Raw genomic sequence first — 23,581 nt, 5'->3', positions numbered from 1 at the left:
TTGATCGTTGAACATGTACATTCTCAATGCTTAATTTGCCACAACAATTAACCATTATTAACGGCTGTTGATATAAGAATTTGAAAAAACAAGTTTGGTAAGGGTGACAAATATAAATTTTATGCTAATACCTATTTCTCACATGCAAATAAAGTTAATTACATGACAATTTAAAACATAAATTTTTAATGTTGCAGACATAGGTTTCAGTGCATTACATGTATCATCTTTTCAAATTTTACAAGCACCGAAACATAAATTCAACATTAATGGCATGTCTGAATAGAAAATGAGACATAATATGATCAGTAAACACAGCTAAAATAAAAGTTCAATCTAGTGATACAAATACATGTTTGTTAACATTAATGAGCGGCGCCATGAGAAAATCAACATAGTGGCTTTGCGACCAGCATGGATCCAGACCAGCCTGCGCATCCGAGCAGTCTGGTCAGGATCCATGCTGTTCGCTAACAGTTTCTCTAATGGCTATAGGCTTTGAAAGCGAACAGCCTGGATCCATGCTGGTCGCAAAGCCACTATGTTGGTTTTCTCATGGCGCTGCTCATTTAGTTTTTACAGTTAATAGTGACTTCAGCAGTGTTAACTGATCTTGTTATTTACAAAAAAAAGACCATATTCCATATATAAATAAGACATTTTATGGTCATAGAATCTTTAGCAAGAACTCTAGACCACTACTACCCTAATTGAAGCAAACTAAGGAGAGTGGTTGCTTCTTGGTTAAGGTTGTTGGTCGCTCCACCCAGAGATCAGTGGTATGGGTCCCAAGGTCTTGATCACACCTACTCAAATAAAACTGCTACCTGTTTTTCCAGGAAGTGGAATCGCGAATGTAAGCTTTGATCCCTTTAGAGCTGAAACAAATTCATGGGAACGAAATGCACATAAAACTTGAAATTTGAAAACAGCAGCTTTCGTTTTTATTAGCCTCACGTACAGATGACCAAATTTATGCAAATTAATTACTTTTATCTGCATGTCTGCATACCTTTCATTGACTGGGAATAATAAAAGTCTTGTTATAAAAGTAGCCATGATGTAATAGTAATTCATACGAAAGATTAAAGCATACTTTAATGTAGATAGTTGATGAGTGTTCATCAGTGTTATCTAAACTCATTACTTACCTTGGAAAAGTAAGTTAATTAATGAGGATGAAAGTAAAATGTGATGTTATTAAACAAGATATATTCTGTCCTTTGCCTTTTTCCTGTCAGAGGGGATGGGGGAGAAGGGTATTTTACTGGTTCATTCAGTAGAAAAATTTCAACTTCGTAATATTATTCAGCTGAAAAGTGCAGTTCATTTAAAAAAAAAAATTTGAGTAGGGATGTCAGTTTGATCATTTAAATAATTTATCTACTGGTTATTACTAAAGCATAATCATTTAATCTGTGAAATATCTAATAATGTGTCATGTGTCTATTTCTGTTTTCAGAGGCTGCTGGTTTGATACGTCACCTGCTCACAGTCAATCCTGCTAAACGAGCTACAATATCCGACATTTTGTCTCACTGGTGGGTGAATCTAGGTCACAGCTTCATGCCAGACAATGAGCCTTACATCCCACCTATGGTGCTACAGCCGGTACCCAGCTACCACAACCAGACATTGTCCTCATCCTCAGAAAGTGATGATGGGGAACCGCAGTGTAGCGGTAAAACTAAAACTGTGAAACCATTAAAGGGAATTCTCAAAAAGCCAAAAATGACTGAAAATGTTTCCGAGAAAAAGTGCAATGATTCTTTGATGCCAAATATTGAAAGAACAGTAAACGAAAATGTAATTTTAGCGGACAGTCAGCCTTCCGATGAAGCCGTGTTCAATGAGTCACCAGATAACCAGACTGGTTCTCAAATTAGCAATCTCAGTGAATCTGTGTCACAGTCTAACCAAATCTCAAATGACATTGAAGATGATGCTTCTGTGGTTGCCGATGAAACAAGTGGAAAGAAGGTATTCGATTCACGCATGATGCCAAAAAGAAGTATTCTGAAACGAAAGGGTAAATTCAGTGCTGGTGATAGTGGCTGTGAGTTAAACGATTTGAATAGGAAGGACAGTGTATGTTTGTCAGTACGTCCTATGGATCTCAGTGAGGCCGATTCGGCTCTCGATTCCCCAGATAATGTTTTGCCTCACGATAATATTTCTATGGACAAAACCAGAAGTTCTTGTGATAATTTACAGCTTGGTGCTTTCAGTTTTGGTATGACAGAAACTCTTACATCCAAAGACAGTCAGAATCTGGCCACAGCAGAGAGCGTGCCATTATCCGTTATTCCGCGTAGAAGAGGTATTTTAAAAAATGCAAATCGGGACTCCGATAAAAGATTAAGTGCCTGTAGTACAGGATCGAATTCCTCCGCTGACATTTTAGACTTTTCCTATGATAGTTTTGATGAAATTTTAAAATCCCGGTTTTGTAGTGACACATCACCAAAGACTTCTCCAGATTATGGATCGGATGTTCGTGATTTACGCTTACAGGGACAGGCAGCGTTACAAGACGATTTATTTAATTATCAAGAGGCAAAGGAAGTTTATCAAAAAGCGCTCGATATTTGTAAAGATATGTGAACGGAGATGAATATAACTCTAGTCAAGTCATCCCTGGTCATTATGTAGAATTCCATTAATACACATAAAATGTGCCTACTGTTTAGAACAGTGCCTATTTAATTGATCATTTTTTAATTGTATAAAAATCAATTAACAGTCTTTAATTATGTTAGCATAATAAATATGTTTAAGGTTTAGATAAATCAGTTTTGCTTTAGGAAAGAAGCATTGCTTGTCAAGAAGAGAGAAAGTGCATTTAGTAAATTTTTTTTCAGTTGAATAGATAAATAAATGTTATTTTATTAAATGTTTATTTGTTTCTATTTATAGACTAACTGAATACCAATTAATTTTTGGTAAGAACTATTTTTAAATGTTGAGTACATTTTTGTTGAGATAGGTTTTACGTTACATTCTTTATATATGCACACAAAGAATTTCATAATAAAAGCATTTTAATTTCACAACAAACATATAAAACAAAAGCACTCGCTGAATAAGATCTAGTATTAATTTCACCATTAGTAATTAAAAAATACCCATAGACATTTTTGTAATTGTTTGCATTTTGTTAGGGAATACTAATTACATTTAGATTGTCTTTAAAACTTGCATAAAGGGTAAAACAATAGGTTGACTAATACTTTGTAATGAGAATTATACCTCGTTAGATACAGTTTAAAACTACATTTGAGCTGCGCCATGAGAAAAACAAAATAGTGCGTTTGCGACCAGCATGGATCCGTACCAGCCTGCACATCCGCGTGGTCTAGTCAGAATCCATGCTGTTCGCTTTCAAAGCCTATTGCAATTAAAGAAACCATTAGCGAACAGTATGGATCCTGATCAGACTGCACGGATGTTGTTTTTCTCATGGTGTGGCTCATTTGTTTGTAAAACGTCGACAAAAGTCGCGATTATATCTTGAAATTACGCAGACGCGTGATTCAGTTCGATGTAATATTTTTTTAATTCAGTTACTATAGGTAATCGTATACCATATCATCTTAATGTGATTAATATAGGTCTTTTATTTGCAATAAAAAGCATTCAGGTGTTAAATAGATTGTAAATCTATGAAAAATGAGCAGAGCAATTTATAAATTTGTCTGGGAAGATGAATCATACTTGTGGTTTAGACGTCTAAAAAAATTCTATGGAAAAAAATCTGGAAAGCATATGTACATGTATTTTCAGTTTTGCTCTATACAGTTTACTGTAAAATTGTTTAATTTCATGAGCATGAATAGAATAGTATTGTCCAAATTGAAAGATGGACAAGTTCATTGTAGAAATTTAGCAGGTTAAGGGTTAAATTTGTGGATTTCAAAGTTAAAAGATAAATCATGCAGATTTTTTTTTTGTGTTTTCGTTGAGATTCAATTTTGGGGAGCGGCTGAGTAAGAAGATTCTTGAAAATGAGCTGCCACATGAATACCGGGTTATAGTTACTTTACAGTATTTTTTTTATACTGTTTGATTTGTATTAACAGCATTCTAACATTAAATATGTTTATTCACTGATCATGTGAAACATGATTTCAGGTAGAGTGACATTGGCAGTGGGTTGTTAAAAGCGACAAAATAATGCAGAGTAAACATTAGAATTACTCAGATTTTGTGGAAAGCGGCAACTTTTTGTATATTTTCCATTGGTTTGAGGTTCAGTGCATAAAGCATTCATTTTAAATAATTGTTGATTGCAGATTGATTGCTTTCAAATGAATATAACTTCCTTATAATCAGTGAATGTAAACTTTAGATGAAGGCAACCACTAGATTCACACAAAAAAATATTTGTTCTAGTTATAAGGAAATACGTTCCAATTATGTGGTTTTTCATGATAGCTACCGCTTTTTCAAGTTTAAATCAAAGTTTAAAACTCGCCATGTTTGTGATCTGTTAAGCTATATAGCTTCAAAGCTAATGTCACTTTGCTGTTTTAACGTGAAAAATATACAATTGTAACTTAAGTTTTCAAAAACAAATTGCTTTTCTCTGAGATAAGTTTGGCTACACAGTAAGATATTAGATTATAGTAACAAGATACGGTTACATTTATCAGTGCAAAAAGTGTAACGAAAATCGTGTTTTTGTCACCGTATGTGCCTTTAACATTTTGAACCCAGGTGAACAAAGATGAATGAAGTTGTTCAGATTTTGTAATAGTTTTGCCTAAAATGAGAAGCCTCTAGAAAGACTATGGCCTTGTTTTTTCCCTGTTAAACGATTTACGAAATGTGTTATGTCATACATTTGATACGCAGCCAGAATTTGTCATGTGCCATTTGTTAAGCAGTTTTTTTATTTCGTCAGCTTCACTTGTATACTGTGAAAAAATATATATATACATACAGCATGTAACGTATTTTGTGTACTATTACCAGCTAAAAATGAAGGATTTCCAGCAAAGTCCAAAGTTTATTAGAAATGTGGTTTTTGTCTTAAGGTAGTAAGACATCTGTGATATTAGAGAAATTTTGAAATTACAAATTTCAAAAACAAACAACATTTGATGTTATTTGACATTTTTTAACAGTATTGATGTAGTTATGGATAAACTGTTGAAGCTTAGAATGCTTCTGTAAGAATAATTTTTTTTTTCTTTTTTAAATTCATAAATATTGATTTTACAGAGATGGCTGACTATGAGCCATCGTTAAACAGTAACTTTAAGGAAATTGATGAATCAGGAAATCAATTCAATGATTTACTGTTTAATTATTTTAGAAAGATACGATGGTATATGTGGCAAATATAATGCTATAATTTTCACTTACAGTCAATATTTAAAGATGTCACGCTACCTTAAGTTGTGCTCATAATGTATGTAAACAAAGCCTTAAAATGCCTGTAGCCACAAATGGCTAACAAGCTGCAGTACCTGTGTTTTGCATGTGTATAGGGCACATTTAATGTTGCCTGCATGTTAGTATAGACCTGCTTGATTATGTGTTTATGTCATTTATTTATTGTGTGCTAGTTTATTATGTAAAAAATAAAAACTCGAATTACAGCTAGTTTTTGTGTAGTTGTCATTATATACCATGAAAGTGTATAGTTAACTATTCTGTTAGACAAGTTAGTTCAAACTTGCCCAGAAGTATTATTTTGATTGAAGCAATTTTCTTTCATTCGAATAACAGTGGATAATAAGGGCAATGTCATATATAAATTGTTAAAAGAAGTGGGCCGTTATGATTATTCCCCCTAAGAGCAACATGCCTAAAATAAAGTAATACAAAATCTGCAGATCCTGTTAACGCACGTGCGTACCAAGAAGCAGTTCAATTGCTACATGAATGTCGAAAAAGTGCCTTAAAAGAAAATAAGAGGGTAATGATGACCCTATATTGCTCAGCTGTTAATTTTGGAATTGGAATCATCAAGATAAACATTCTGACCAAGTTTCATGAAGATAGAGTCATAAATGTGTCCTCTACAGTGTTAAGAAGTTTTTCCTTTGATTTGAGCGGGTGACCAAGTTTTTTACCCCAGATGACCCGGTTTCGAACTTGGCAAAGGAATCATCAAGATAAACATTCTGACCAAGTTCAATGAAGATAGGGCCATAAATGTGGCCTTTAGGGTGCTAACAAACTTTTCCTTTGATATGACCCCCAGTTTCGAAATTGGCATAGGAATAATCAAGATAAACATTCTGACCATGTTTCATGAAGATAGGGTCATAAATGTGGCTTTAAGGTGTTAACAAGCTGGGTGACCTAGTTTTTGACCCCACATGATCCAGTTTTGAACTTGGCATAGAGATCATCAAGAAAAAAACATTCTGTGCAAGTTTGTATCAAATCAAAGCATAAATGAAACATCTATATGGCTGAAAGGGCCAAAATAGAAAAGTGTGCCCCTTTCAGGGGCAGTAACTCTAGAACCCAAGATGGAATCTAGCTGGTTTTCAAAATGAATCGAGATCTTTCTTTGTCTTAAGTTGTGTGTAAGTGCGGTTAAAATCGAATGTAATTTGTCACTTCTATCGTGTTCTCAAAATTAACAAATTTTGGCTCTTTCAAGGGTCAATCAGGGGCCGTACCTCCAGAACCTATGACTGGATCCGACAGATTCATCATGGAATCCAAGATCTATTATTGTTAAAAATATTTTGCAAGTTTGTATAAAATCAAACCATAAATGAAGTCTCTATATGGCAGCATAATTCAAGCAATGCTCAAAATATCGTAACAACTTTGTATCGTTAGCAGTGATTTTTTATGGTCTAATATTTGTCAAAGATAGGTCAAAATCTATCAAATGAGTGAAGGACGGATGAAATGACGCAAACATTCACCCTTGTCAGCGATAAAAAAAGATGGGAACACAAGAAGAAATGTATATTGACGATTTCAATTAGTAGGACACATTAGTTGGAGATTAAAACTAAGATATGTCCATTATCATAACAACTCCAAGACTTCAACCGTTCAAAGATTTATCAAAGTTTTGATGACTAGGAAGATGTATAAATGATAAAAGATAAATATCTTATTTTTACAAAAACTAGCTAATTGACATACGTAATGAATCCATTACAAATATGACAATGTTATCTTTTAACAGTTATCTGTCTTATTCAATGAAATCAACTTCCATCTACACAACAACACAAAACTTAATGGCGCAGAAACGGGTATACATAGACCGGACCATGTTTGTTTCCATGTTATAAGGAAGACAAGAATTATATGCGTGAGTCACAGAACTTATTGTGTTGCAACGCCCTGCAAGTTATTACCACTATAGCTATATTATGTTTTGCTTTATTACATGTACAAGAATTTTTGATGAGAAACCCACCCAGCTGGCTTGCATGAGGATGAGTGTTTTACCCGGATGCCCGCCGTAGATGAAATAATCTAAAGTCCTATGTTGGCTATAGGAGATAACTCCTGGGGCTATTCCAATTTTTTTAAGCTCGATTGTGATGAAAGCTTCAAGCTTATTTGAAACGCTCTCGAGTCCGCTTCCTAGCAACACCAGTACTGGTATCATATGAGGCGTGATCGTGAGCCCAGTGGGACTCGGACCCACGACCCCCAGATTGAGCTGCCAGACAGCACCCGCCACAGAATAACTGATTTCTTTTTTTTTTTTAGGCCAATTGTGGTAATTACACATGATTTGCATAAAGAAAACATGCAAGTGAAAGGAAAATACATGTAAGTATCTACAGATACGTATAACTTTTTTTTTTGTCTTTACATTTTATCGAAGGTACTTCGTGTATTAAGTTAAATTAAGACTCTGTTTTACGTTAAATAGAAAATTATACTATTCGAACACTTTGTGTAAATGGAAACAAACTGAATGTCAACACGTTTTAGTCGACGAAATAAGGTCAGTGTCTATCTAAAGGAAATGAAAAGATATTTTTGTTTACAAGTTAGACAATGGGAAGTAAAGAAATTGTAGGTTTGTGTACTGCAGCAACGAATGAATACAATGAATGCAATTGCAATTGAATTCTTATTCATGTTTAAGCATTTTAAGCATATTAAAGTGTGTAAAAAACGATCATTTAAGGAATGCAACAATGCGGACGGACGGCCAAAAAAAAAAAGGAGCGGTGGGTGTGGGGGCTAAAATTCGATAAATATGTAAATTTCGCAGAAAAAAGCACGAATGCCCTTTAAGACTTTACTTAATTATGCAGTAAAAAAAAAAATAAAAATTGTTATCCATTGAAAAAAAATGCAGTTTTTGTTATACTTTTAGTATATCCGAGAATAATGTAAACGTTAAATTGAAAGGTAGTATTTGTATTTTTAATATATAATGCACTCGGATGTTCGTTATTTACATGTGTAAGAAAACCATTTTACATACGAACACATTCTGTTGTAAAATGCATACAATTATTTAGTATTTTGAATACCAACAAGATCAAAGTCAACAAAATCAAACATTAGGGGTAAATTGTTTCATAAACGATGTACACTTTCACGATTGATGAAACCACATCTTCAGATGATTGTCAAATGTACATAACTTTTCAACTGTGATTTTAGATTCAAGAATTTAATCATGCAAATATGCTTGGACTATTCGTTTTCTGTTTCCAAATTCGCACACACTGAGGAAATGCTGGCGACAGTTTTCTTATTCTACAATGAATACAAAATAATGCACTGAATATACCCTGAAGTATTATTTTATTGTATTATGTAATGAATCTTTATGAAAATAAACTATTTAAGCCTCTTTCGCAATGTCATTATCAAACGTTTGGATTATATAGATATACATCAAAGAAAACATCCGAAACGGGTCAAGATTACACATATTAGTAAGGTTAGCCGGAAAAATGACTATCAATAATGATTGGTCAGAAAAATGCCCTTGCTTGTCCTTACATAGTCAATGGAATTTCAAATATTTGACTGTAGATAAAATCATATTTAGCTCTAATAGATCTATTACATTATCAAGAATTGCAAGACGGTTTTCGTCATCTCGAGTGAAAATGATTCAAAAACGTATATTCCCTTGTTTTGATTAAATATTAAAGGTAAACATAAAAAGTCGGTTTGAAAACTATGGTGGCATATTTCTGCCACGAGATAGCTGGGTAGCTATCACGATAATATTGTAAACTTTTCAAGAAATGTGTGTATTTTTCTGAAAACATTTCAGCAAAAAAGAATAATGTTTTCTAGATATTTAATTTATTTCCTGAAACTGATGATATTTCAGCGCAAATATTTCGCGTTAGTACTTGTATTTTCAACTTTCCGGTAAAGTTGTGCATTTTTCTGAAACATTATCGCAAAAAGTTATTTTTTCTAAATATAATTTTATTGCCTGTAAACTTTAGGCTATTAAGATAAAATTTTAAGAAAAGTCGTGATAATTTCTGAAAAGTATCGAGATTGCTATCTAGCTCATAAATCGTCACCTCAACGCAACAAAGTCGTATCTCTATATAAATTTATAATAAGATACGACTTTGTTGCATTGAGGTGACGAAATGGCAGCTATGGACACTTTACTGATGTAAATTATCGTAATTATATTTCCAGAAAACTTTCTGATATTGAGATAATCTTTCCAGAAAATTTTTCTTTGTCAAGATAATTGTTTTAAGTATCGCGATAGCTATCTAACTATCTTGTGGCAGAAACATGCCACCATAATTAGATATATAGCTATCTCGATACACTCAGAATTTATCTTTATATTTCGTACTTTTTCTGAAACGTTTATCCAAATAGCCTAAAGTTTTATTGAAATAAAAAGCATATCTAGAAAAATAATTGAATGTGATAATGTTATCAAAAACTGCACAACTTAGCTGGAAAGTTTAGAATCTTGATGAATTTATACCAAGCATCTCGTGGCAATTTCAAGCACCGATGAGAAATTTTGCGCTAGAACATTTTCAGGAAATAAATAAAATATCTAGAAAATATTATTTATTGCTGAAATATTTTCAGAAAACATTTCCTGGAAAGTTTATAATACTATCGTGGTAGATACTTATCTCGTGGCAGAAATATGCCACCATATCTAATAAACGACAGCTGTGGACGCTTACGCAAAACTTATCCAGATAATAATAATGTAAATTATCACAATAATATTACCAAGAAACTTTCAACTATTGAGATAATCTTTTCAGAAAACTTCGCTTTATCAGGGCAGAAATATGCAACATACATTTCGTGTTAAAAGGGAAACAAGTACATGTAAAATTTTCACCTAAAACCAGCAGTAGTATTTCCCCCTTGCAATTATCTTTATATGGATAAAAGGCTGGACACCACTTAATCCGGCTGTCTTTATTTCATATAAAAAACCCATACTTATTTACGTTTTTTTTGGACATTTTAAGATTTTCAGAGACTTAAATTCCCATCCGAAACTGTATCGCTACTATAGAAAAGAATAAGGGGTGTTAACGCTACACTTAATTAAATACAACCCGCTGAATTTATTCCTGTTCGCTTCTTTCAATGTCCCTTTTCGAAACATGAAATTCTTACGCCGCCATTTTTACTGGCATGCGATAGGAACATACTGATTTCGACATAATGCTACACATTGGAACGCAATAAAGTAAAAGAAAACACACTGCTATTGAAAACGGACAGAGAGCAATGTGTTTGTTCGGGTTTTACGTCTTTTGAACAGTGTTTCAGCCATATAAACGACAGGGTCACAAGGCACGGAAGAAAGATTAGGACTACTTAAATTATATTTGGACTACTTGCGGTAGTTGTCTAAGTCTATAATATTCGTTAACACTTCGCTTAATATATCAATATTTCAAATTGTAATAGCGTTTTTTACCTACTTCGCTCCATCCTTCCATTTACTCCTCTTCATGTATCCATATATCGAACTGTAATTTTTGTATATTTGGACCTACTTTGCTCCATGAATCCATATATCAAATTGTGATTTTGTGGTTTTGGACTTACTCGAATGTTATTCAAGCACTCAGTATACAATGCTAAAATGTTTATTCTGAACTGTTACGGATAGGTATCTGAGGTTTATTTGCAGTAGGAAAGAAATTGGCAAGACTCAGTTAGAATTTGCTAAATTATAATATTTTATAGATGTTGTTTGTCTTGGGAAATTTATTAAGATTGTCAAAAACCTGGGATAATTTAAGTTAGTTGAAGACAAATCATTCGTAGATTTAAAAGAAGCTGCTCGAATTAAAAATAAAAACTAGGCTTGACTTGTTAATAACACATAGTTTAGTTTATTAGTTTATTAGAGTCTCTATCACATACATACAATAACAATATACATTTACAAACATATATATAATAGTACATAACTGTTCTATATAGAACTATTAGAGACTATACATTATACATTTATTCATCGTTAAAACAATTCTTCTATTAAAACCACTTCTATATACACTAAGATATATTGTACTATCTAAAAGCTTACTGTTATGTACACATGTTCATTATGAAACATATACTTAAAAGTTACATTATGACAATTCACTCAAAGCTCGTTAAGCCACTGAAGTGCATCAAACCCATATCATGTGAAACCAGAGGCCAAAATCTGTTGTCTCAACCAACGCCATCCCGAATAAATGATCAGTAAAACAATTGTTCTCGTTATCATTTAACCGTTATGGTTATGTGTTAACAGCTTCGACAAAGGGTTGTGTTTACTGACGCAAGATTGTTTGATGCACATAGCTTCAAGCGACATACAAGAGCATTTAGCTTGGAGAAAAAGGACTGAGACGTTTAGTCCACAGTGCACGTCATGCACTACATAGTGTCTATCTAGCATTGTTTCACCTCCCACAAAATTCTAGTATTTTCATTGGTTAAAAGGCGGTCACGTGGTGACTCCCTAAATTTCTGTGAAGGGTCAGTAGATTTTCATGTTGTTTTAGGCTAAAGTTATAAGTGGTCGATAAAAAAAATACAATTATATGGTTTGTTAGTTACCCTCCATAGAAACATGTGGGGTCAGTATGATATATATAGGGACTCGGCTAACGCCTCACCACCTATTTATGAGTATATTACTGTGGCGGATCACTAACGAACCCAATAATTAATATTGGGGTACAATATCAGCAAGTGGTATAAGAATATTCTCGATGGTTCGTGGTACACTCAAGGTGAAGATCATCAAGGAACAATGAAATTCGTTTTAATATCATCTTGCCAAAAAGCAAATAGCCATATACTCAAGCAAGCAGTTCATTGAGCATCGGCTTTTGAAAAGAATAAATTGGTTGAAGATGGTAGTAACATTGTAAGTGGTGTATTGATACCAGAGGACACCACATGTGTTCAAAATTCTGTGTTACTATTCTAAAAGATTTGATAAATACCAGAAATAGTGCCATCTTCTAATGTTTACTCTCGGCTTTAGCAATTATTGGCCTTCGTACATTGAACGGACTCTGTAGCCATACCACGTGGCCAAATGCTTTATGTCAGGGAGCAGAATTTGTATCAAAATCCCTTCAGCTCAGGTAACATTTTTACAGCTTATTTTCTTATTACTTGATGAAATTTCATGGGAAAAAGACGAGTTTTTCGTTCATATAGCTGGACGTTTTAAATACATGTAATAAGTTATAAGTTGTTATAGGGTTTATAATTATCAAATGAAATATGTTTGAATAATATCTATCTGCGCAAAGTTTATTTACTATTTCGCATGATAATTCTTTGATGTGTACTTCTTTGATGGTTTGCGTGCTTCATTTCCTTTGTTTCAGATATGGTGAATTATATGTGCCAAGAATGTGGTCAAAACTTTAACAGGAGTTTCAATTTAAATCTTCACCTTGCTGCGGTTCATGCTAAACAGGGACGTTATTTCTGCAGTGGCAAGGATTATATGTATTCATACCACTCTAAAGTGCACAGAGCGTCAAAAGACAGCGACCCCAAAACATTATATGTTCCATATGTAGGATTGACTTCACTAGTAGAATGAAAATAAAGAGGGACGATTTTAAGGTAAGTAAATAGTGCAAGTATAATGCCGAGGACAACAGTGCTTTGAGACAGAATATGACACTCATAATGCAATATCAGCATACTCATGTGACAAAGTTAACAGGCACACAAATAGCCTTTCTAGGCACAACTGAAACATGCAGTCAGTTAAAAAAGGCGTCGTTTGTGTGTGATGAAAGTTTCCAGTGATAATGTGACATTATACGAAGACCTTCACGATACCATGGACGTGTCACAGCTTCAAAGAATTGTGGGCTGTCATGACTTGTTTTTTTTTTTTTGAGTCGGCTAAACGCTGAAAGCGTTTGACGAGTCCTTGCTATCGCCCGATTTCTCATTCTTATTAAATGGCCTCACAACACAGTGAAGTGATGTAGTTCCATTAAATTGTCTCTAATTTCAAAGAGTTCATTGATCGGATGAAGTTCAGTTATGTCAATCCCATTTGCTATGACCAATATACGATGTAATCTGTCAAATTTATGACTTGTAATTGTGCAATACTCGAATAAAGCCACGTATTTTCTTCCGCGGTAACTCATTAAGCATAAACACGCATAACGATTCTGCGGGATTTGGTAATACATTTGCGCATATGATTATGGTGACTAATTTTATGCCCTTTTGTCACAAAATAGCAAATATGATGTTCACAAATTCAAATAAAAACTGCATATTAACTTATTAGCCAAATTATCCATTTGTTACCCTGTCCGTTTCAAAAAATAATCTTAAAAATCATTGCGCAAATAACAAATTTATTGCGCTGTGCGTTTTATGATTTGCACAGGCTTACCAAGCTTGCGTAACATCCAGCGAAAGACAAAATATAGTTCCAGAACATATTGCTAGTATTTTATTGAGTCGGGTACTTCTGAAAGCATTGGAATGTCTCTTACCAAAGAGTTTACCACATCGATGAAATTCATTTTAAATGACCCGATAAAGACATGTGCAGTACGTTAATTCTTCCGCGAGACTTCGCAGATGAATCCTAATTACATTCTGGACACTTGTCGGCGAACACGCGTGACCTGTTTATAACAACGCTTCTACGACTTTGCGTGGGTTGAATTTTGCAGTCAGTAAGCGGATAAATTATTGGGAGAAGAAGCTCTTACTGGTTTGTTTAATTACTACTGATTTTAAAAATGATTTTATTTCTTATTTTTTCGAGAAATAAACAAATCGGCGAAACATTAAATTGTATTTTCTTGTAGTTTTTGAAATCGAAAGTAGATCGTCTATGTTTGACTGCTTTGACGAAACGAAACAACTTTTTTATAAACTGATTTAAATAAGAGCTAATTTTACCGTAAACTTCAATGTCAGATACTGCCAATTGCTGCTAAACTGTCTTCGTATCATCACAATTTGTAAAACATATTGTTGAAACTGGAGATTTAGGAAAGTGTAATCGTATCCGGGTATAATATTTTGGGTAAATATTAGGGATGGGAACGAATATTCGAATATTCGAAAATCGGTCGAATATTCGAATATGAAAATCAAATTCGAATATTCGTAAATTATTGTATTTTTTTTTTCGAAATAAGTATCATTGATTTTGGGCAATATGAGCATGCTATTTCTACAGAGTAAAACCATGTCATGTTAGTTTATCGCGTATCAAAAGATGTCCAATTAACAAGAAAATAGCAATGCATAATTGGCAGGGGCCATTGTTACGGATTAACAGTTTGCAACAGGCGTCAATGTGTCAGATGCATGTCAAAAGATGTCCAATTAACAAGAAAATTGCAATGCATATTTAACAGTTACGCTACGGATTAACAGTTTGTATTAGGCGTAAATGTGATATTTTTTTAAGCTTTTGTTCATTTTTATTGGCGCCTGTTTTATGTAACAAGTTGTAGATTTTTTTTTTCGAAAACAATACCAAACTTGTAGATATTGTCGATCTTTTCACATAATTTGTACGACGTTTCAGACCATCCGCAGAATCGGTTTAATCGGCCGTATTCGAATTAAATTTTGAAGTAGTTAATAATTAAATCAAGAAAAACATGATTGATGCATAAGTTCATGTTGACGGAGGTTTAAGTCTGCCTTACTTGCTTTTTACACGACGATTTTTACACGCCAAACTGAAATTTTTCAAAATGGCGGCGGTAATACAACAGCGCGTCACCTGTTTAAATGGGACGACCTGCTATTTTTAGATAAAATTGCGACGGTGTAAATTATAATCGTTTTGATTTTTTGTATCATTTTGAAGCTAATTAATTAATGAATTAGTTAAATATGTTCATGATTATACTGACAGAGTCGTGAAATAAAACGCTAGGATCGGCGGGTTTTGCTATGTATAGGATCGGGTTACCCGAAACAAACATTTTGTTGCCCTTATTTACGATCATCCACGCTTTAAACAAATGAATACGTTGTGTATATGCCAATCACTTAATAAGAATTTAAAGCTGCCATTAAAACTAACCGAATATTCGAATATATTCGAATATGGCAAACCGAATATTCGAATATTGATTTCAGTATTCGTTCCCATCCCTAGTAAATATCGAGCTGTGTGAAATTTTAACATTCAAGTAACAGACATGATAGATATTATTGTAACAGAAATGATTCTAGAATTTATTTTTATAACACATACATAGAATCTATATCAGACTCATGTTCTAGTCCTGAGGCATGATCTGAAAGTAAAAATATGAAGTGACAGTCATTCATACTTTGGATATTGTAATACTAAAAAGAATCTAGGTAATATTTAGAAATTGAAACATAAAAATTTCAGTTAGAAATCGCACCAAAGGCCGTATCAAGGGTCTACATATTCAAAAATTTCTTTTACAGTTTGATACATTTGCCCTTTTACCACCTGCCACATTGCCCATTTCAAAATCTGACTGCAATTCAAACGGGAAGGAACACCCCTCCCCACACCCACCCTGCTACCGATCACGTAAAAATGGCTCAAACATTTTTCAGCCCAGTCTGGGCTTGTCTGTCTACATGAATCAAAATGGATAATTGAAAGTGCATGGACTTGGGGATTATTGTCATGGTTTTGAAGGGGCTAACAGGTCTGAAATAGAATAAATGATGGTTTTAACTAAAACAGAACTGCATTTATTAGTATCGGTTATCTTTTCCGAAATTGGTAGCTAGTCTGAGTAACTTCCCTTAGTTTCGAATGCGCAATTTTCCCGTCAGTGTAAGCATTCGTGACACTATATATTGACACTCAGCAACATTTACATATCTCTAAACGCAAAAGAAAGTATACTTTAAATTCACATCACTTATAATATGATTGAACAATACCTAATATATGACACGGTTATTGCCAGGCCCGTTATCTGTAAAATATCTGAACAGTTCTTTCGTCCATCCGTTAAAAATTGTATGTGGCAATCCGCGCTGTAAAATTTTAATATATAAATTGTCATATTCAAATTTTATCATGTGCGAATATTACAGTCGATAATTGCCTCTTTGGCAATGCCGGAGGCAAAATGTTTACTCGAAAATAAATATAGTCATGGGCAGTATCTTAGTGTCAGCTGTCAAACTGTAGTTTGTACTTTCAACATTTTTATTTCTGCGAACCACTCTTCAATTTTAGAGAAATATATTGGGTTTAAATACTTGTATAATGTCAATCAAAGTTTGACTAGGCATCGATTGAATGTTCATTTCATTTATTGTAACAAAATCTCTGTTTAGTTGGGGGAAAAAAACTAAAACCAAACCTAAACTGGTAGACTATACTACCAGTACATCAATCATTAGCCGACTCTCAGGCCCTTCAGGCCTTTGATTTAATTTAGTTACTTTTAACTTGTAAAAGTGTATGAATGTTGAAACCTTTTGGAAATAGAAATCAGGGTATGAAATTGTGAATTTTGCGTGAGACCATACTTTTGCGGCCGTTTGCTTTGAATATCAGAGAAAAAATTTTTTTTTAACATTTCTAGCAAGTACTGGTAGACTAGGTTTAGTTTTTTACCATCTTAGTCTGTGTCGGGCTGTCTAACTTGAGAACATGGTTATCATAACTAAGAACACAAATTTAGGAGCTTGGCGGCTTGGTGGTGGTGGGGTGGGGTGGGGGGTGGGGCTGTCTCTCCAATTTTGAGAGTCGGGGCCAGCATATGGCATGCTCTCTCCCCCCCCCCCCCCCCCCCCCCCCCCCCCCCCCCCCCCCCCCCCCCCCCACACACACACACACAAACATTCTCAGGGAAAACAGTAGATAAAGGAAAAAAAGACAATTTGGAAGAGCATTTAAATGTACTGATATGAATTTGATTTGATACAAGATTGTCACTAACGGAGAAGAACGCTTTTTTTGTCGTTGTTTTTGTCGTACGAAACATTTCAGTGAAAATCTTGGTAGGTTTAGCTGGCCGCCCCTCTCCCGTCCCTATTGGCCACCCAACTTTGAATTCACTCCTATGTCACTGCTATACATATGTTGCAGTGCAAAGTGTTTATCTTTTTTAAGAAGATTACCCTCACCTTTGTTCTATTAAATTCCATCCAATAATAATAAAATAACTTACTCTAAATTCTAACACGACCAGCTAATAACCTACATACTTGTAGAACAAAATTTATCTCGGGTTATTTTGCAAAAAAAAAAAAACAAAAACGACCTTGAACTATGTTGCGCCCGCTCCGTGTTTTTGCAATCGTCGCCACCCCTTACGTGGTAGCCAAATGCTGCAGCGTAGCACGCAGTTGTAATTTGCGTTTGATGAAAATACTTCTCTGATTCTCGTCTAACGTTATTTGAAGTAAGCCTTGTTAGAATAGAAATTATACGTATCTTAATAAGGTTTATTGTATAATACTCTCGTTTGTCGTTCGTATGCGTAGAATTCTAACACTTCTGCAATATTAAACCGACATTGAACTATGCCGCGCATGCACCGTGTTTTTGCTAATGCTGCGGCATAGCAGGGTGTTGTAAATTACGTTTGATGAAAATATACTTTGATTTTCGTCTTACGTCACTTGAAGTAAGTCGTGTTAGAATCGAAATAATAAATATCTAAATAAGGTTTGTCGAAGAATAACCCTCGTTTGTCGTTCTTATAAGCAGAAATATATCACTTCGACATCGTGATATATTCATACGCATAAGAACTCCAAACTTGGGTTATTCTACGATAAACCTAATTTTCTGAAATATATCACTCAGACTTCGGACCTTCGTGATATATTCATACGCATAAGAACTCCAAACAATAAACCTAATTCTGATACTTATTATTTCTTAAATAAACTATGACTGTACATCACGTTTCCTGGCCGGGTTTCCTTTCAAGAGCGAAAGAGAAAGTACGGAAAAAGTAAATATTCTGTTTATTCACGGCTAAAGCGACGGAAAATAGTTTGCCATAATATCAACATTTCTGCTGTAATGATTTCCCTTGGTAACATATGTTCAACGACCCGCGAGAGAAATGGTATTTATATCTTTTTTGTTTAATATTTGTCTTCAAAATAACTAATACCAGTATATAATATAAGACGTACTTTTTATTTTGCAAATTACGTGGTTAATCATGATAAGGTGAATGTAGTTTATCATATGTATTTCAGCATCATGCATTGATTATGTTCATGGTTAATAAACTTTGTTGACTGGTAAGAAAATAAGAAAGTTTGAATGAATAGAGAAAAGAAACAACTAAAACATATTTCCATCAGAATCATTGTTTTATCACATCAAGCATAGATCGATATGTAAACACAAAATATGTATGTTGAAAATTAAACTAACACTTTATTAACCTCAACTGCTGATGTACATATTCTGTTGTACGGGGCGAGCTTAAAACTGCTGACCGAAACTAAAGAAGAACTGCCAAACATAACAATTATTGGTAATGCTATTATAGTCTCGTTTTGACTTTCTATTCATCATGATCACGTGGCAACTATATACATTAAATAAAGTTCTATATTTAACATCACTTTTATTTACGGTTTGTCGATTTTTAACCTTAATTCAATCCTGTATTTATATCGAAGTACATTATTTACTAGTAAGCATATATATGTTGTGTTGTGTTGTATATATATCATTACTTTTGAATTTATTCATACAGGATACAAGGTGAAAAGGAGCGGATAAACATTTGATACAAATTTTCATAAGACAGAAGGAACGTTTTCAAGACAGGAAATGACAGCACGACCTGTAATTGTAAACGTCAAGTCTAGGCTTTTAACGGACGAGGAAAACGAGACCGTCTTTCATGCACTCGGATATAAGTGTCGTGTAAGTATTACCTACAACACTTGTTTTGGGAACCTATTTATTCTCATTTTTTACGTACATTTACTAACACTTTGTTCTTAAATTTATTGCTAAAGTATGTAGAATGTTCTATTTAGTTATATATATGTGTCTTCTGTCATTAGGTAAGTCATGTTCTTCAAATAGAAAGTCATAATGAAAGTGAAAGTGGAAATCTCCAATAATCCGAAACGTTTTAAAAAATTACTGCATATCGTATCTTTTATCCCCTACTTCCTCGCATCATGTTCATATCATTGTCAACAACAATGTTATTGTCTGACATCAATATCATCAACATTTTGTTCTCGCAATTCACTACCATAACTATAACGTTCGTTCGCTTCAAAATTATAGTTAAACATTATCTAATTATTATCCTATACCCTATCTTCTGTTTCATCAGTACCATCACTATCGCATCAGCATTATCTTTAAGCAACATCATCACCACCATAGTTAACATCTTAATCCCCATCACCAACATCTTTCCCATTTATGTACCATCGAAATTCATCCTTAATGTCATCAACATTTTCTTCTTTTTCCACTTGCTACGAGAAGCATCACCATCAGGCCCTTTCTTCAGTTTTCTCTTAATCAGCATTAATACAACATAATAATTAATGCATCATCATCATCACCATCATCATCATCATCATTATCGAAGTAATTATCATCACAATCAACACAACCATTACCGCCTGAATGTTGATAACCATCAACGTTGCCCTCGATATTTCTTCAGCTTTTTTACTACCGTTATTACCACCACATCTATCAACGTAATCAACATTGTTACCACCATCATTACGAATGTATAATAAAATTTTCACATTTTTATATTTTTGCAGACTTTAGCTACAACTGTAGCGGAGCTTTATTGTAATGTTGAAGACAAAACCAAGACATGGGAAAAGCAAGATTCCGGTGTCGTCTGCTTTGTAAAAGATTTTGTCAAGCGATCCTACTTTATCCGGTTCTATGACAGAAAGGTTTGTAAAATGCTTTTATGATTACTAGTATTTCTTCCAGAATGATCTTTCTCTTTACGAATAAATCATATATGCATTGTGCGATTTACTCTTAGTACGTATACGTAATTCTTCTTCCTAGACATGTACAAGTAGAAACAGGTATGTATTTGACCGATCGTATAGCTTAATTCCAGATGGATGTTTAAGTAACATGAGCACGAAACATGAATTACTCCATGATCACCCTTCGTCCGTTTGCAATTAATTTTCTTGTTATTTTATGACCAGAAAGTACTGAGAAAAGATCTAAGTATTAAAAAATATCAAAGAAATATTTTAGTTTTCCAATGAACAGTACAGTGCACATACCAAAAGCATCAAAGTTGTTTAGCTGTCAATATTTTATATGACCACCTCTGTGCTAGCATACACCAGGTTATGATAATAACAAACTGATTAGGAACTCATTCATTATTCCTTCTGTCCTAATATCTGATCACCTCTGTTTAGCATTGGAGTTTGATTGTTAAAAATCAACAGCCCATGTTTTTCTATTTTCCTCCGCATACACAACCATTTTATGGCACCATGTAATCGGTTCTCCTGTTTGATCTTGTTGGGGGAGTTTCTGGTTTGTAGCGGGTAAAATGTCCGCCTTCGGGTCCACCATCATCTTCATGGGTGGACCATCCATTAAAGGTAAGATCTGTTGGTCTCACGTGTTGAATGAACTTGGCCTGTCGAAATAAGGTAGAAACTGATTAGCTTTGCGCGACTGACATTCGGGGTAGAGAATGATAGTTTGTTCTGAATTTGAGTTTGACGTTGACGTCGAGGGCAGTCAGAAACAGTTTGCACATTCTTAACGTCACCAGTGTCATCAGACAGAACACGCAAGTTATCATTTATCTGATTTATCCGACTGTGGGGAAACTCTCAGCAATAATACGAAGGGAAATATATGTCTCTCCAGAGATTACGTAAGCCATTTATCTAGTTTCAATTGATCGACCTTATTTATCTTGTCCTGATAATTATATGAAGAACTGTAGCGACAAGTATATTAGTGTTCTTGCTGTTGTTTGTAAGCATCTTCATGGTACCAAGCCGTTGTATTACCTTGATACATCAAGTAAACTTTAGCATCCTGTGTAGGCCATGACAGTGAAAGTAGCAGCTGAGGTTTGTTTGGCAAGATTGAAACCGTCAGTCTCGTAGTATTCTGGTACGATTTGACAGCGAGCTTAACAAATGGTTGAGGTCTTGAATTATCTTTAGCCACATGTCTGATAGAAGATCATAAATAATGATGGTCTGTCCGCTGTATTGTTCATTATATGTAGTAACTGAACAGAAAGCGTTTAACGCTCACTTTCAAAGTCGTCGATACTTCAAAGCACCGCTGTTGTTTTTCTGGGTTAATGTCTATATAAAATGTATTATTACAGTTGCAGTGTCCGTACATGTGTCTTACGCTGATATTTGTTATAACGGATACAAGAAGAGGCGTACCCACCATACATTTTCTTGTCGCAGTAAAAGCATGTGTCGTGGTTGTCGTTACTTGAGGCAAACTGTTTGTTCTTTCTGTTTGTCCTGTGGATGTGAGTCCACTAAGCCAAAAGCTAATCGATCTCTGGCCACTTTAGCCTCCACAAACAGGAATATTTCCCGCAATGTCATGTTTATGACTGTCAAGCTGAATGTCTGGGTCAAAAAGTGAGTGCATCGCTTAGGATTGTTTCTGTATATTGTAAACCGATGCATCACAGCCTTGACATTTCCGGAAGAATTTACAAACACCTGTTTGCCCGCGTAGAAGGTCACGAAAACTACGCATTGGTTAATATCAGTCTTATATTATTTATAATATAACCTTAGCAGACTAAAGCAGACATCGTATTCTACTCTCGGACATAAAGTTTCTTAATCGCACAAAATACTTCATGTTAAACCTCCGTCCACTGATCCTATCACACTCTTTGATTCGTCGAAAAAGGGAAAACGATTCTTTTATGTAGACAACATGATTGTAATGAATGGATTTACTTTAGGAATGCAATCTGTGCCTCTGAAGATAATTTATTCTTTTTATTCAGTCATTTATTTATTGACAATGACCAAGTGCATATGAAAGTACATGTATAAAGAAACACAATATCAGAATAATACTTGAATAATAATCAATTTTTTCCCAGATTACGCTGACATGGTCTAAACACTACTTCAACGAAGTTATTTTTGCTAACGATTCAGAAAGGGTGAAGATAAAACTCAAAGTTCCTTTAGTCCATTGACCTAACACTTCCTGTTTCAATCATTTTACAATACTCGAACGTCTGTCTGTTGAAACAAGAACACCAAACCACTTATCTCCATTAGTCACTCTTCTAAGCAAACATATCCCATCTTGTGATCTCTATATAAAATATTCTTTACTGCTTTATAATCTGTGGATGGTGGAACGTCATTTATTTCAGACATTGTATGAAATTCTCTGTTGATTAGATTGTAACCAAAATTTTCATGTAGGCCTACCTGCGAGTTTCTTTCCTGGTTTAAACAAATGTATACGTACATAGAACGTGCAGCGATATTGAGTCGTTTCGGCCTTTCTTTTGATTGTTTATAATTTGCATGAAGGTTTTTCGGCGACGCCGTCTAAATTCGTTTTCGTTACCTATGCCACGTGACTTCAGTTTGCAAATCAAACTACTTGATAACGCATTATAGATAATTTATCAAAATGGAAGATTTATGCAACACTCTGCCTGATTGGACGAGAGTGTTAATTTCTTTCACTCTGTTGATTGTGCTATGCTGAGTGAAATGTAGACAAAGCGTTTATCCTAAACGACGCTGTTCACAGTTTTAAAGCTAACGTTGGCTCAGTATATTTAGCAAGACTATTGATATATCTCAAAAAGATAAGTAAGTTTAATAAATATGATAAAAGCCTGTTCAAATACCAACATATATCAAATTAAAGAAAGAACTGAATACGGTCTGCGTATCACATGAATAAGGGTGTGATAAGAGTCTTTTATGTAGAGAAGTGCTTTTTAAAAGATTTTCCTTGTTACAATTGCCGTCTGTATATGAAAAGGTTTCTTGCTTTTGTGACTTATTCAGATTGCATATTAAAATGAGTACTTGTTTGCTTTGATATATTTGTTATAAATTATTTAACTGATTTATTATATATGAATATTTTTCTTTAGTATGGTATGCAAATATTGAACTCAGTTGAAAT

The 23,581-nt window shown here is 34.1% G+C and overlaps 2 protein-coding genes across 5 annotated transcripts in view; both read left to right on the top strand.

Annotated features, from left to right (window-relative positions):
- LOC123528822 (NUAK family SNF1-like kinase 1) overlaps nt 1-5,607 on the top strand; it is a 34,426-nt gene extending 28,819 nt beyond the window's left edge. The window contains exon 7 of the mRNA XM_045308847.2: nt 1,463-5,607. Within this exon, the coding sequence (XP_045164782.2) occupies nt 1,463-2,604 (1,142 nt within the window). The 3' untranslated portion in view covers nt 2,605-5,607. The remainder of the gene's footprint in view (nt 1-1,462) is intronic.
- Nucleotides 5,608-12,932: 7,325 nt separating this feature from the next.
- The window catches only part of LOC128547983 (actin nucleation-promoting factor WASL-like), a 31,072-nt gene continuing 20,423 nt past the window's right edge, over nt 12,933-23,581 (top strand). The window contains exons 1-3 of one of the 4 annotated variants that reach the window (XM_053522108.1): nt 12,933-13,059; nt 19,161-19,333; nt 20,206-20,346. In XM_053522108.1, the coding sequence (XP_053378083.1) occupies nt 19,238-19,333; nt 20,206-20,346 (237 nt within the window). In that variant the 5' untranslated portion in view covers nt 12,933-13,059; nt 19,161-19,237. Of the gene's footprint in view, nt 13,060-18,342; nt 18,516-18,986; nt 19,038-19,160; nt 19,334-20,205; nt 20,347-23,581 lie in introns of those variants that run through there. The other 3 variants (XM_053522109.1, XM_053522106.1, XM_053522107.1) reach the window with 3 other exon arrangements.

This window comes from Mercenaria mercenaria, chromosome 13 (genome assembly GCF_021730395.1).
Source record: "Mercenaria mercenaria strain notata chromosome 13, MADL_Memer_1, whole genome shotgun sequence".
Classification (NCBI taxonomy): Eukaryota; Metazoa; Mollusca; class Bivalvia; order Venerida; family Veneridae; genus Mercenaria; species Mercenaria mercenaria.
Note: the sequence above shows the minus strand (reverse complement) of the source record. Positions and strands in the feature narration are given on the sequence as shown.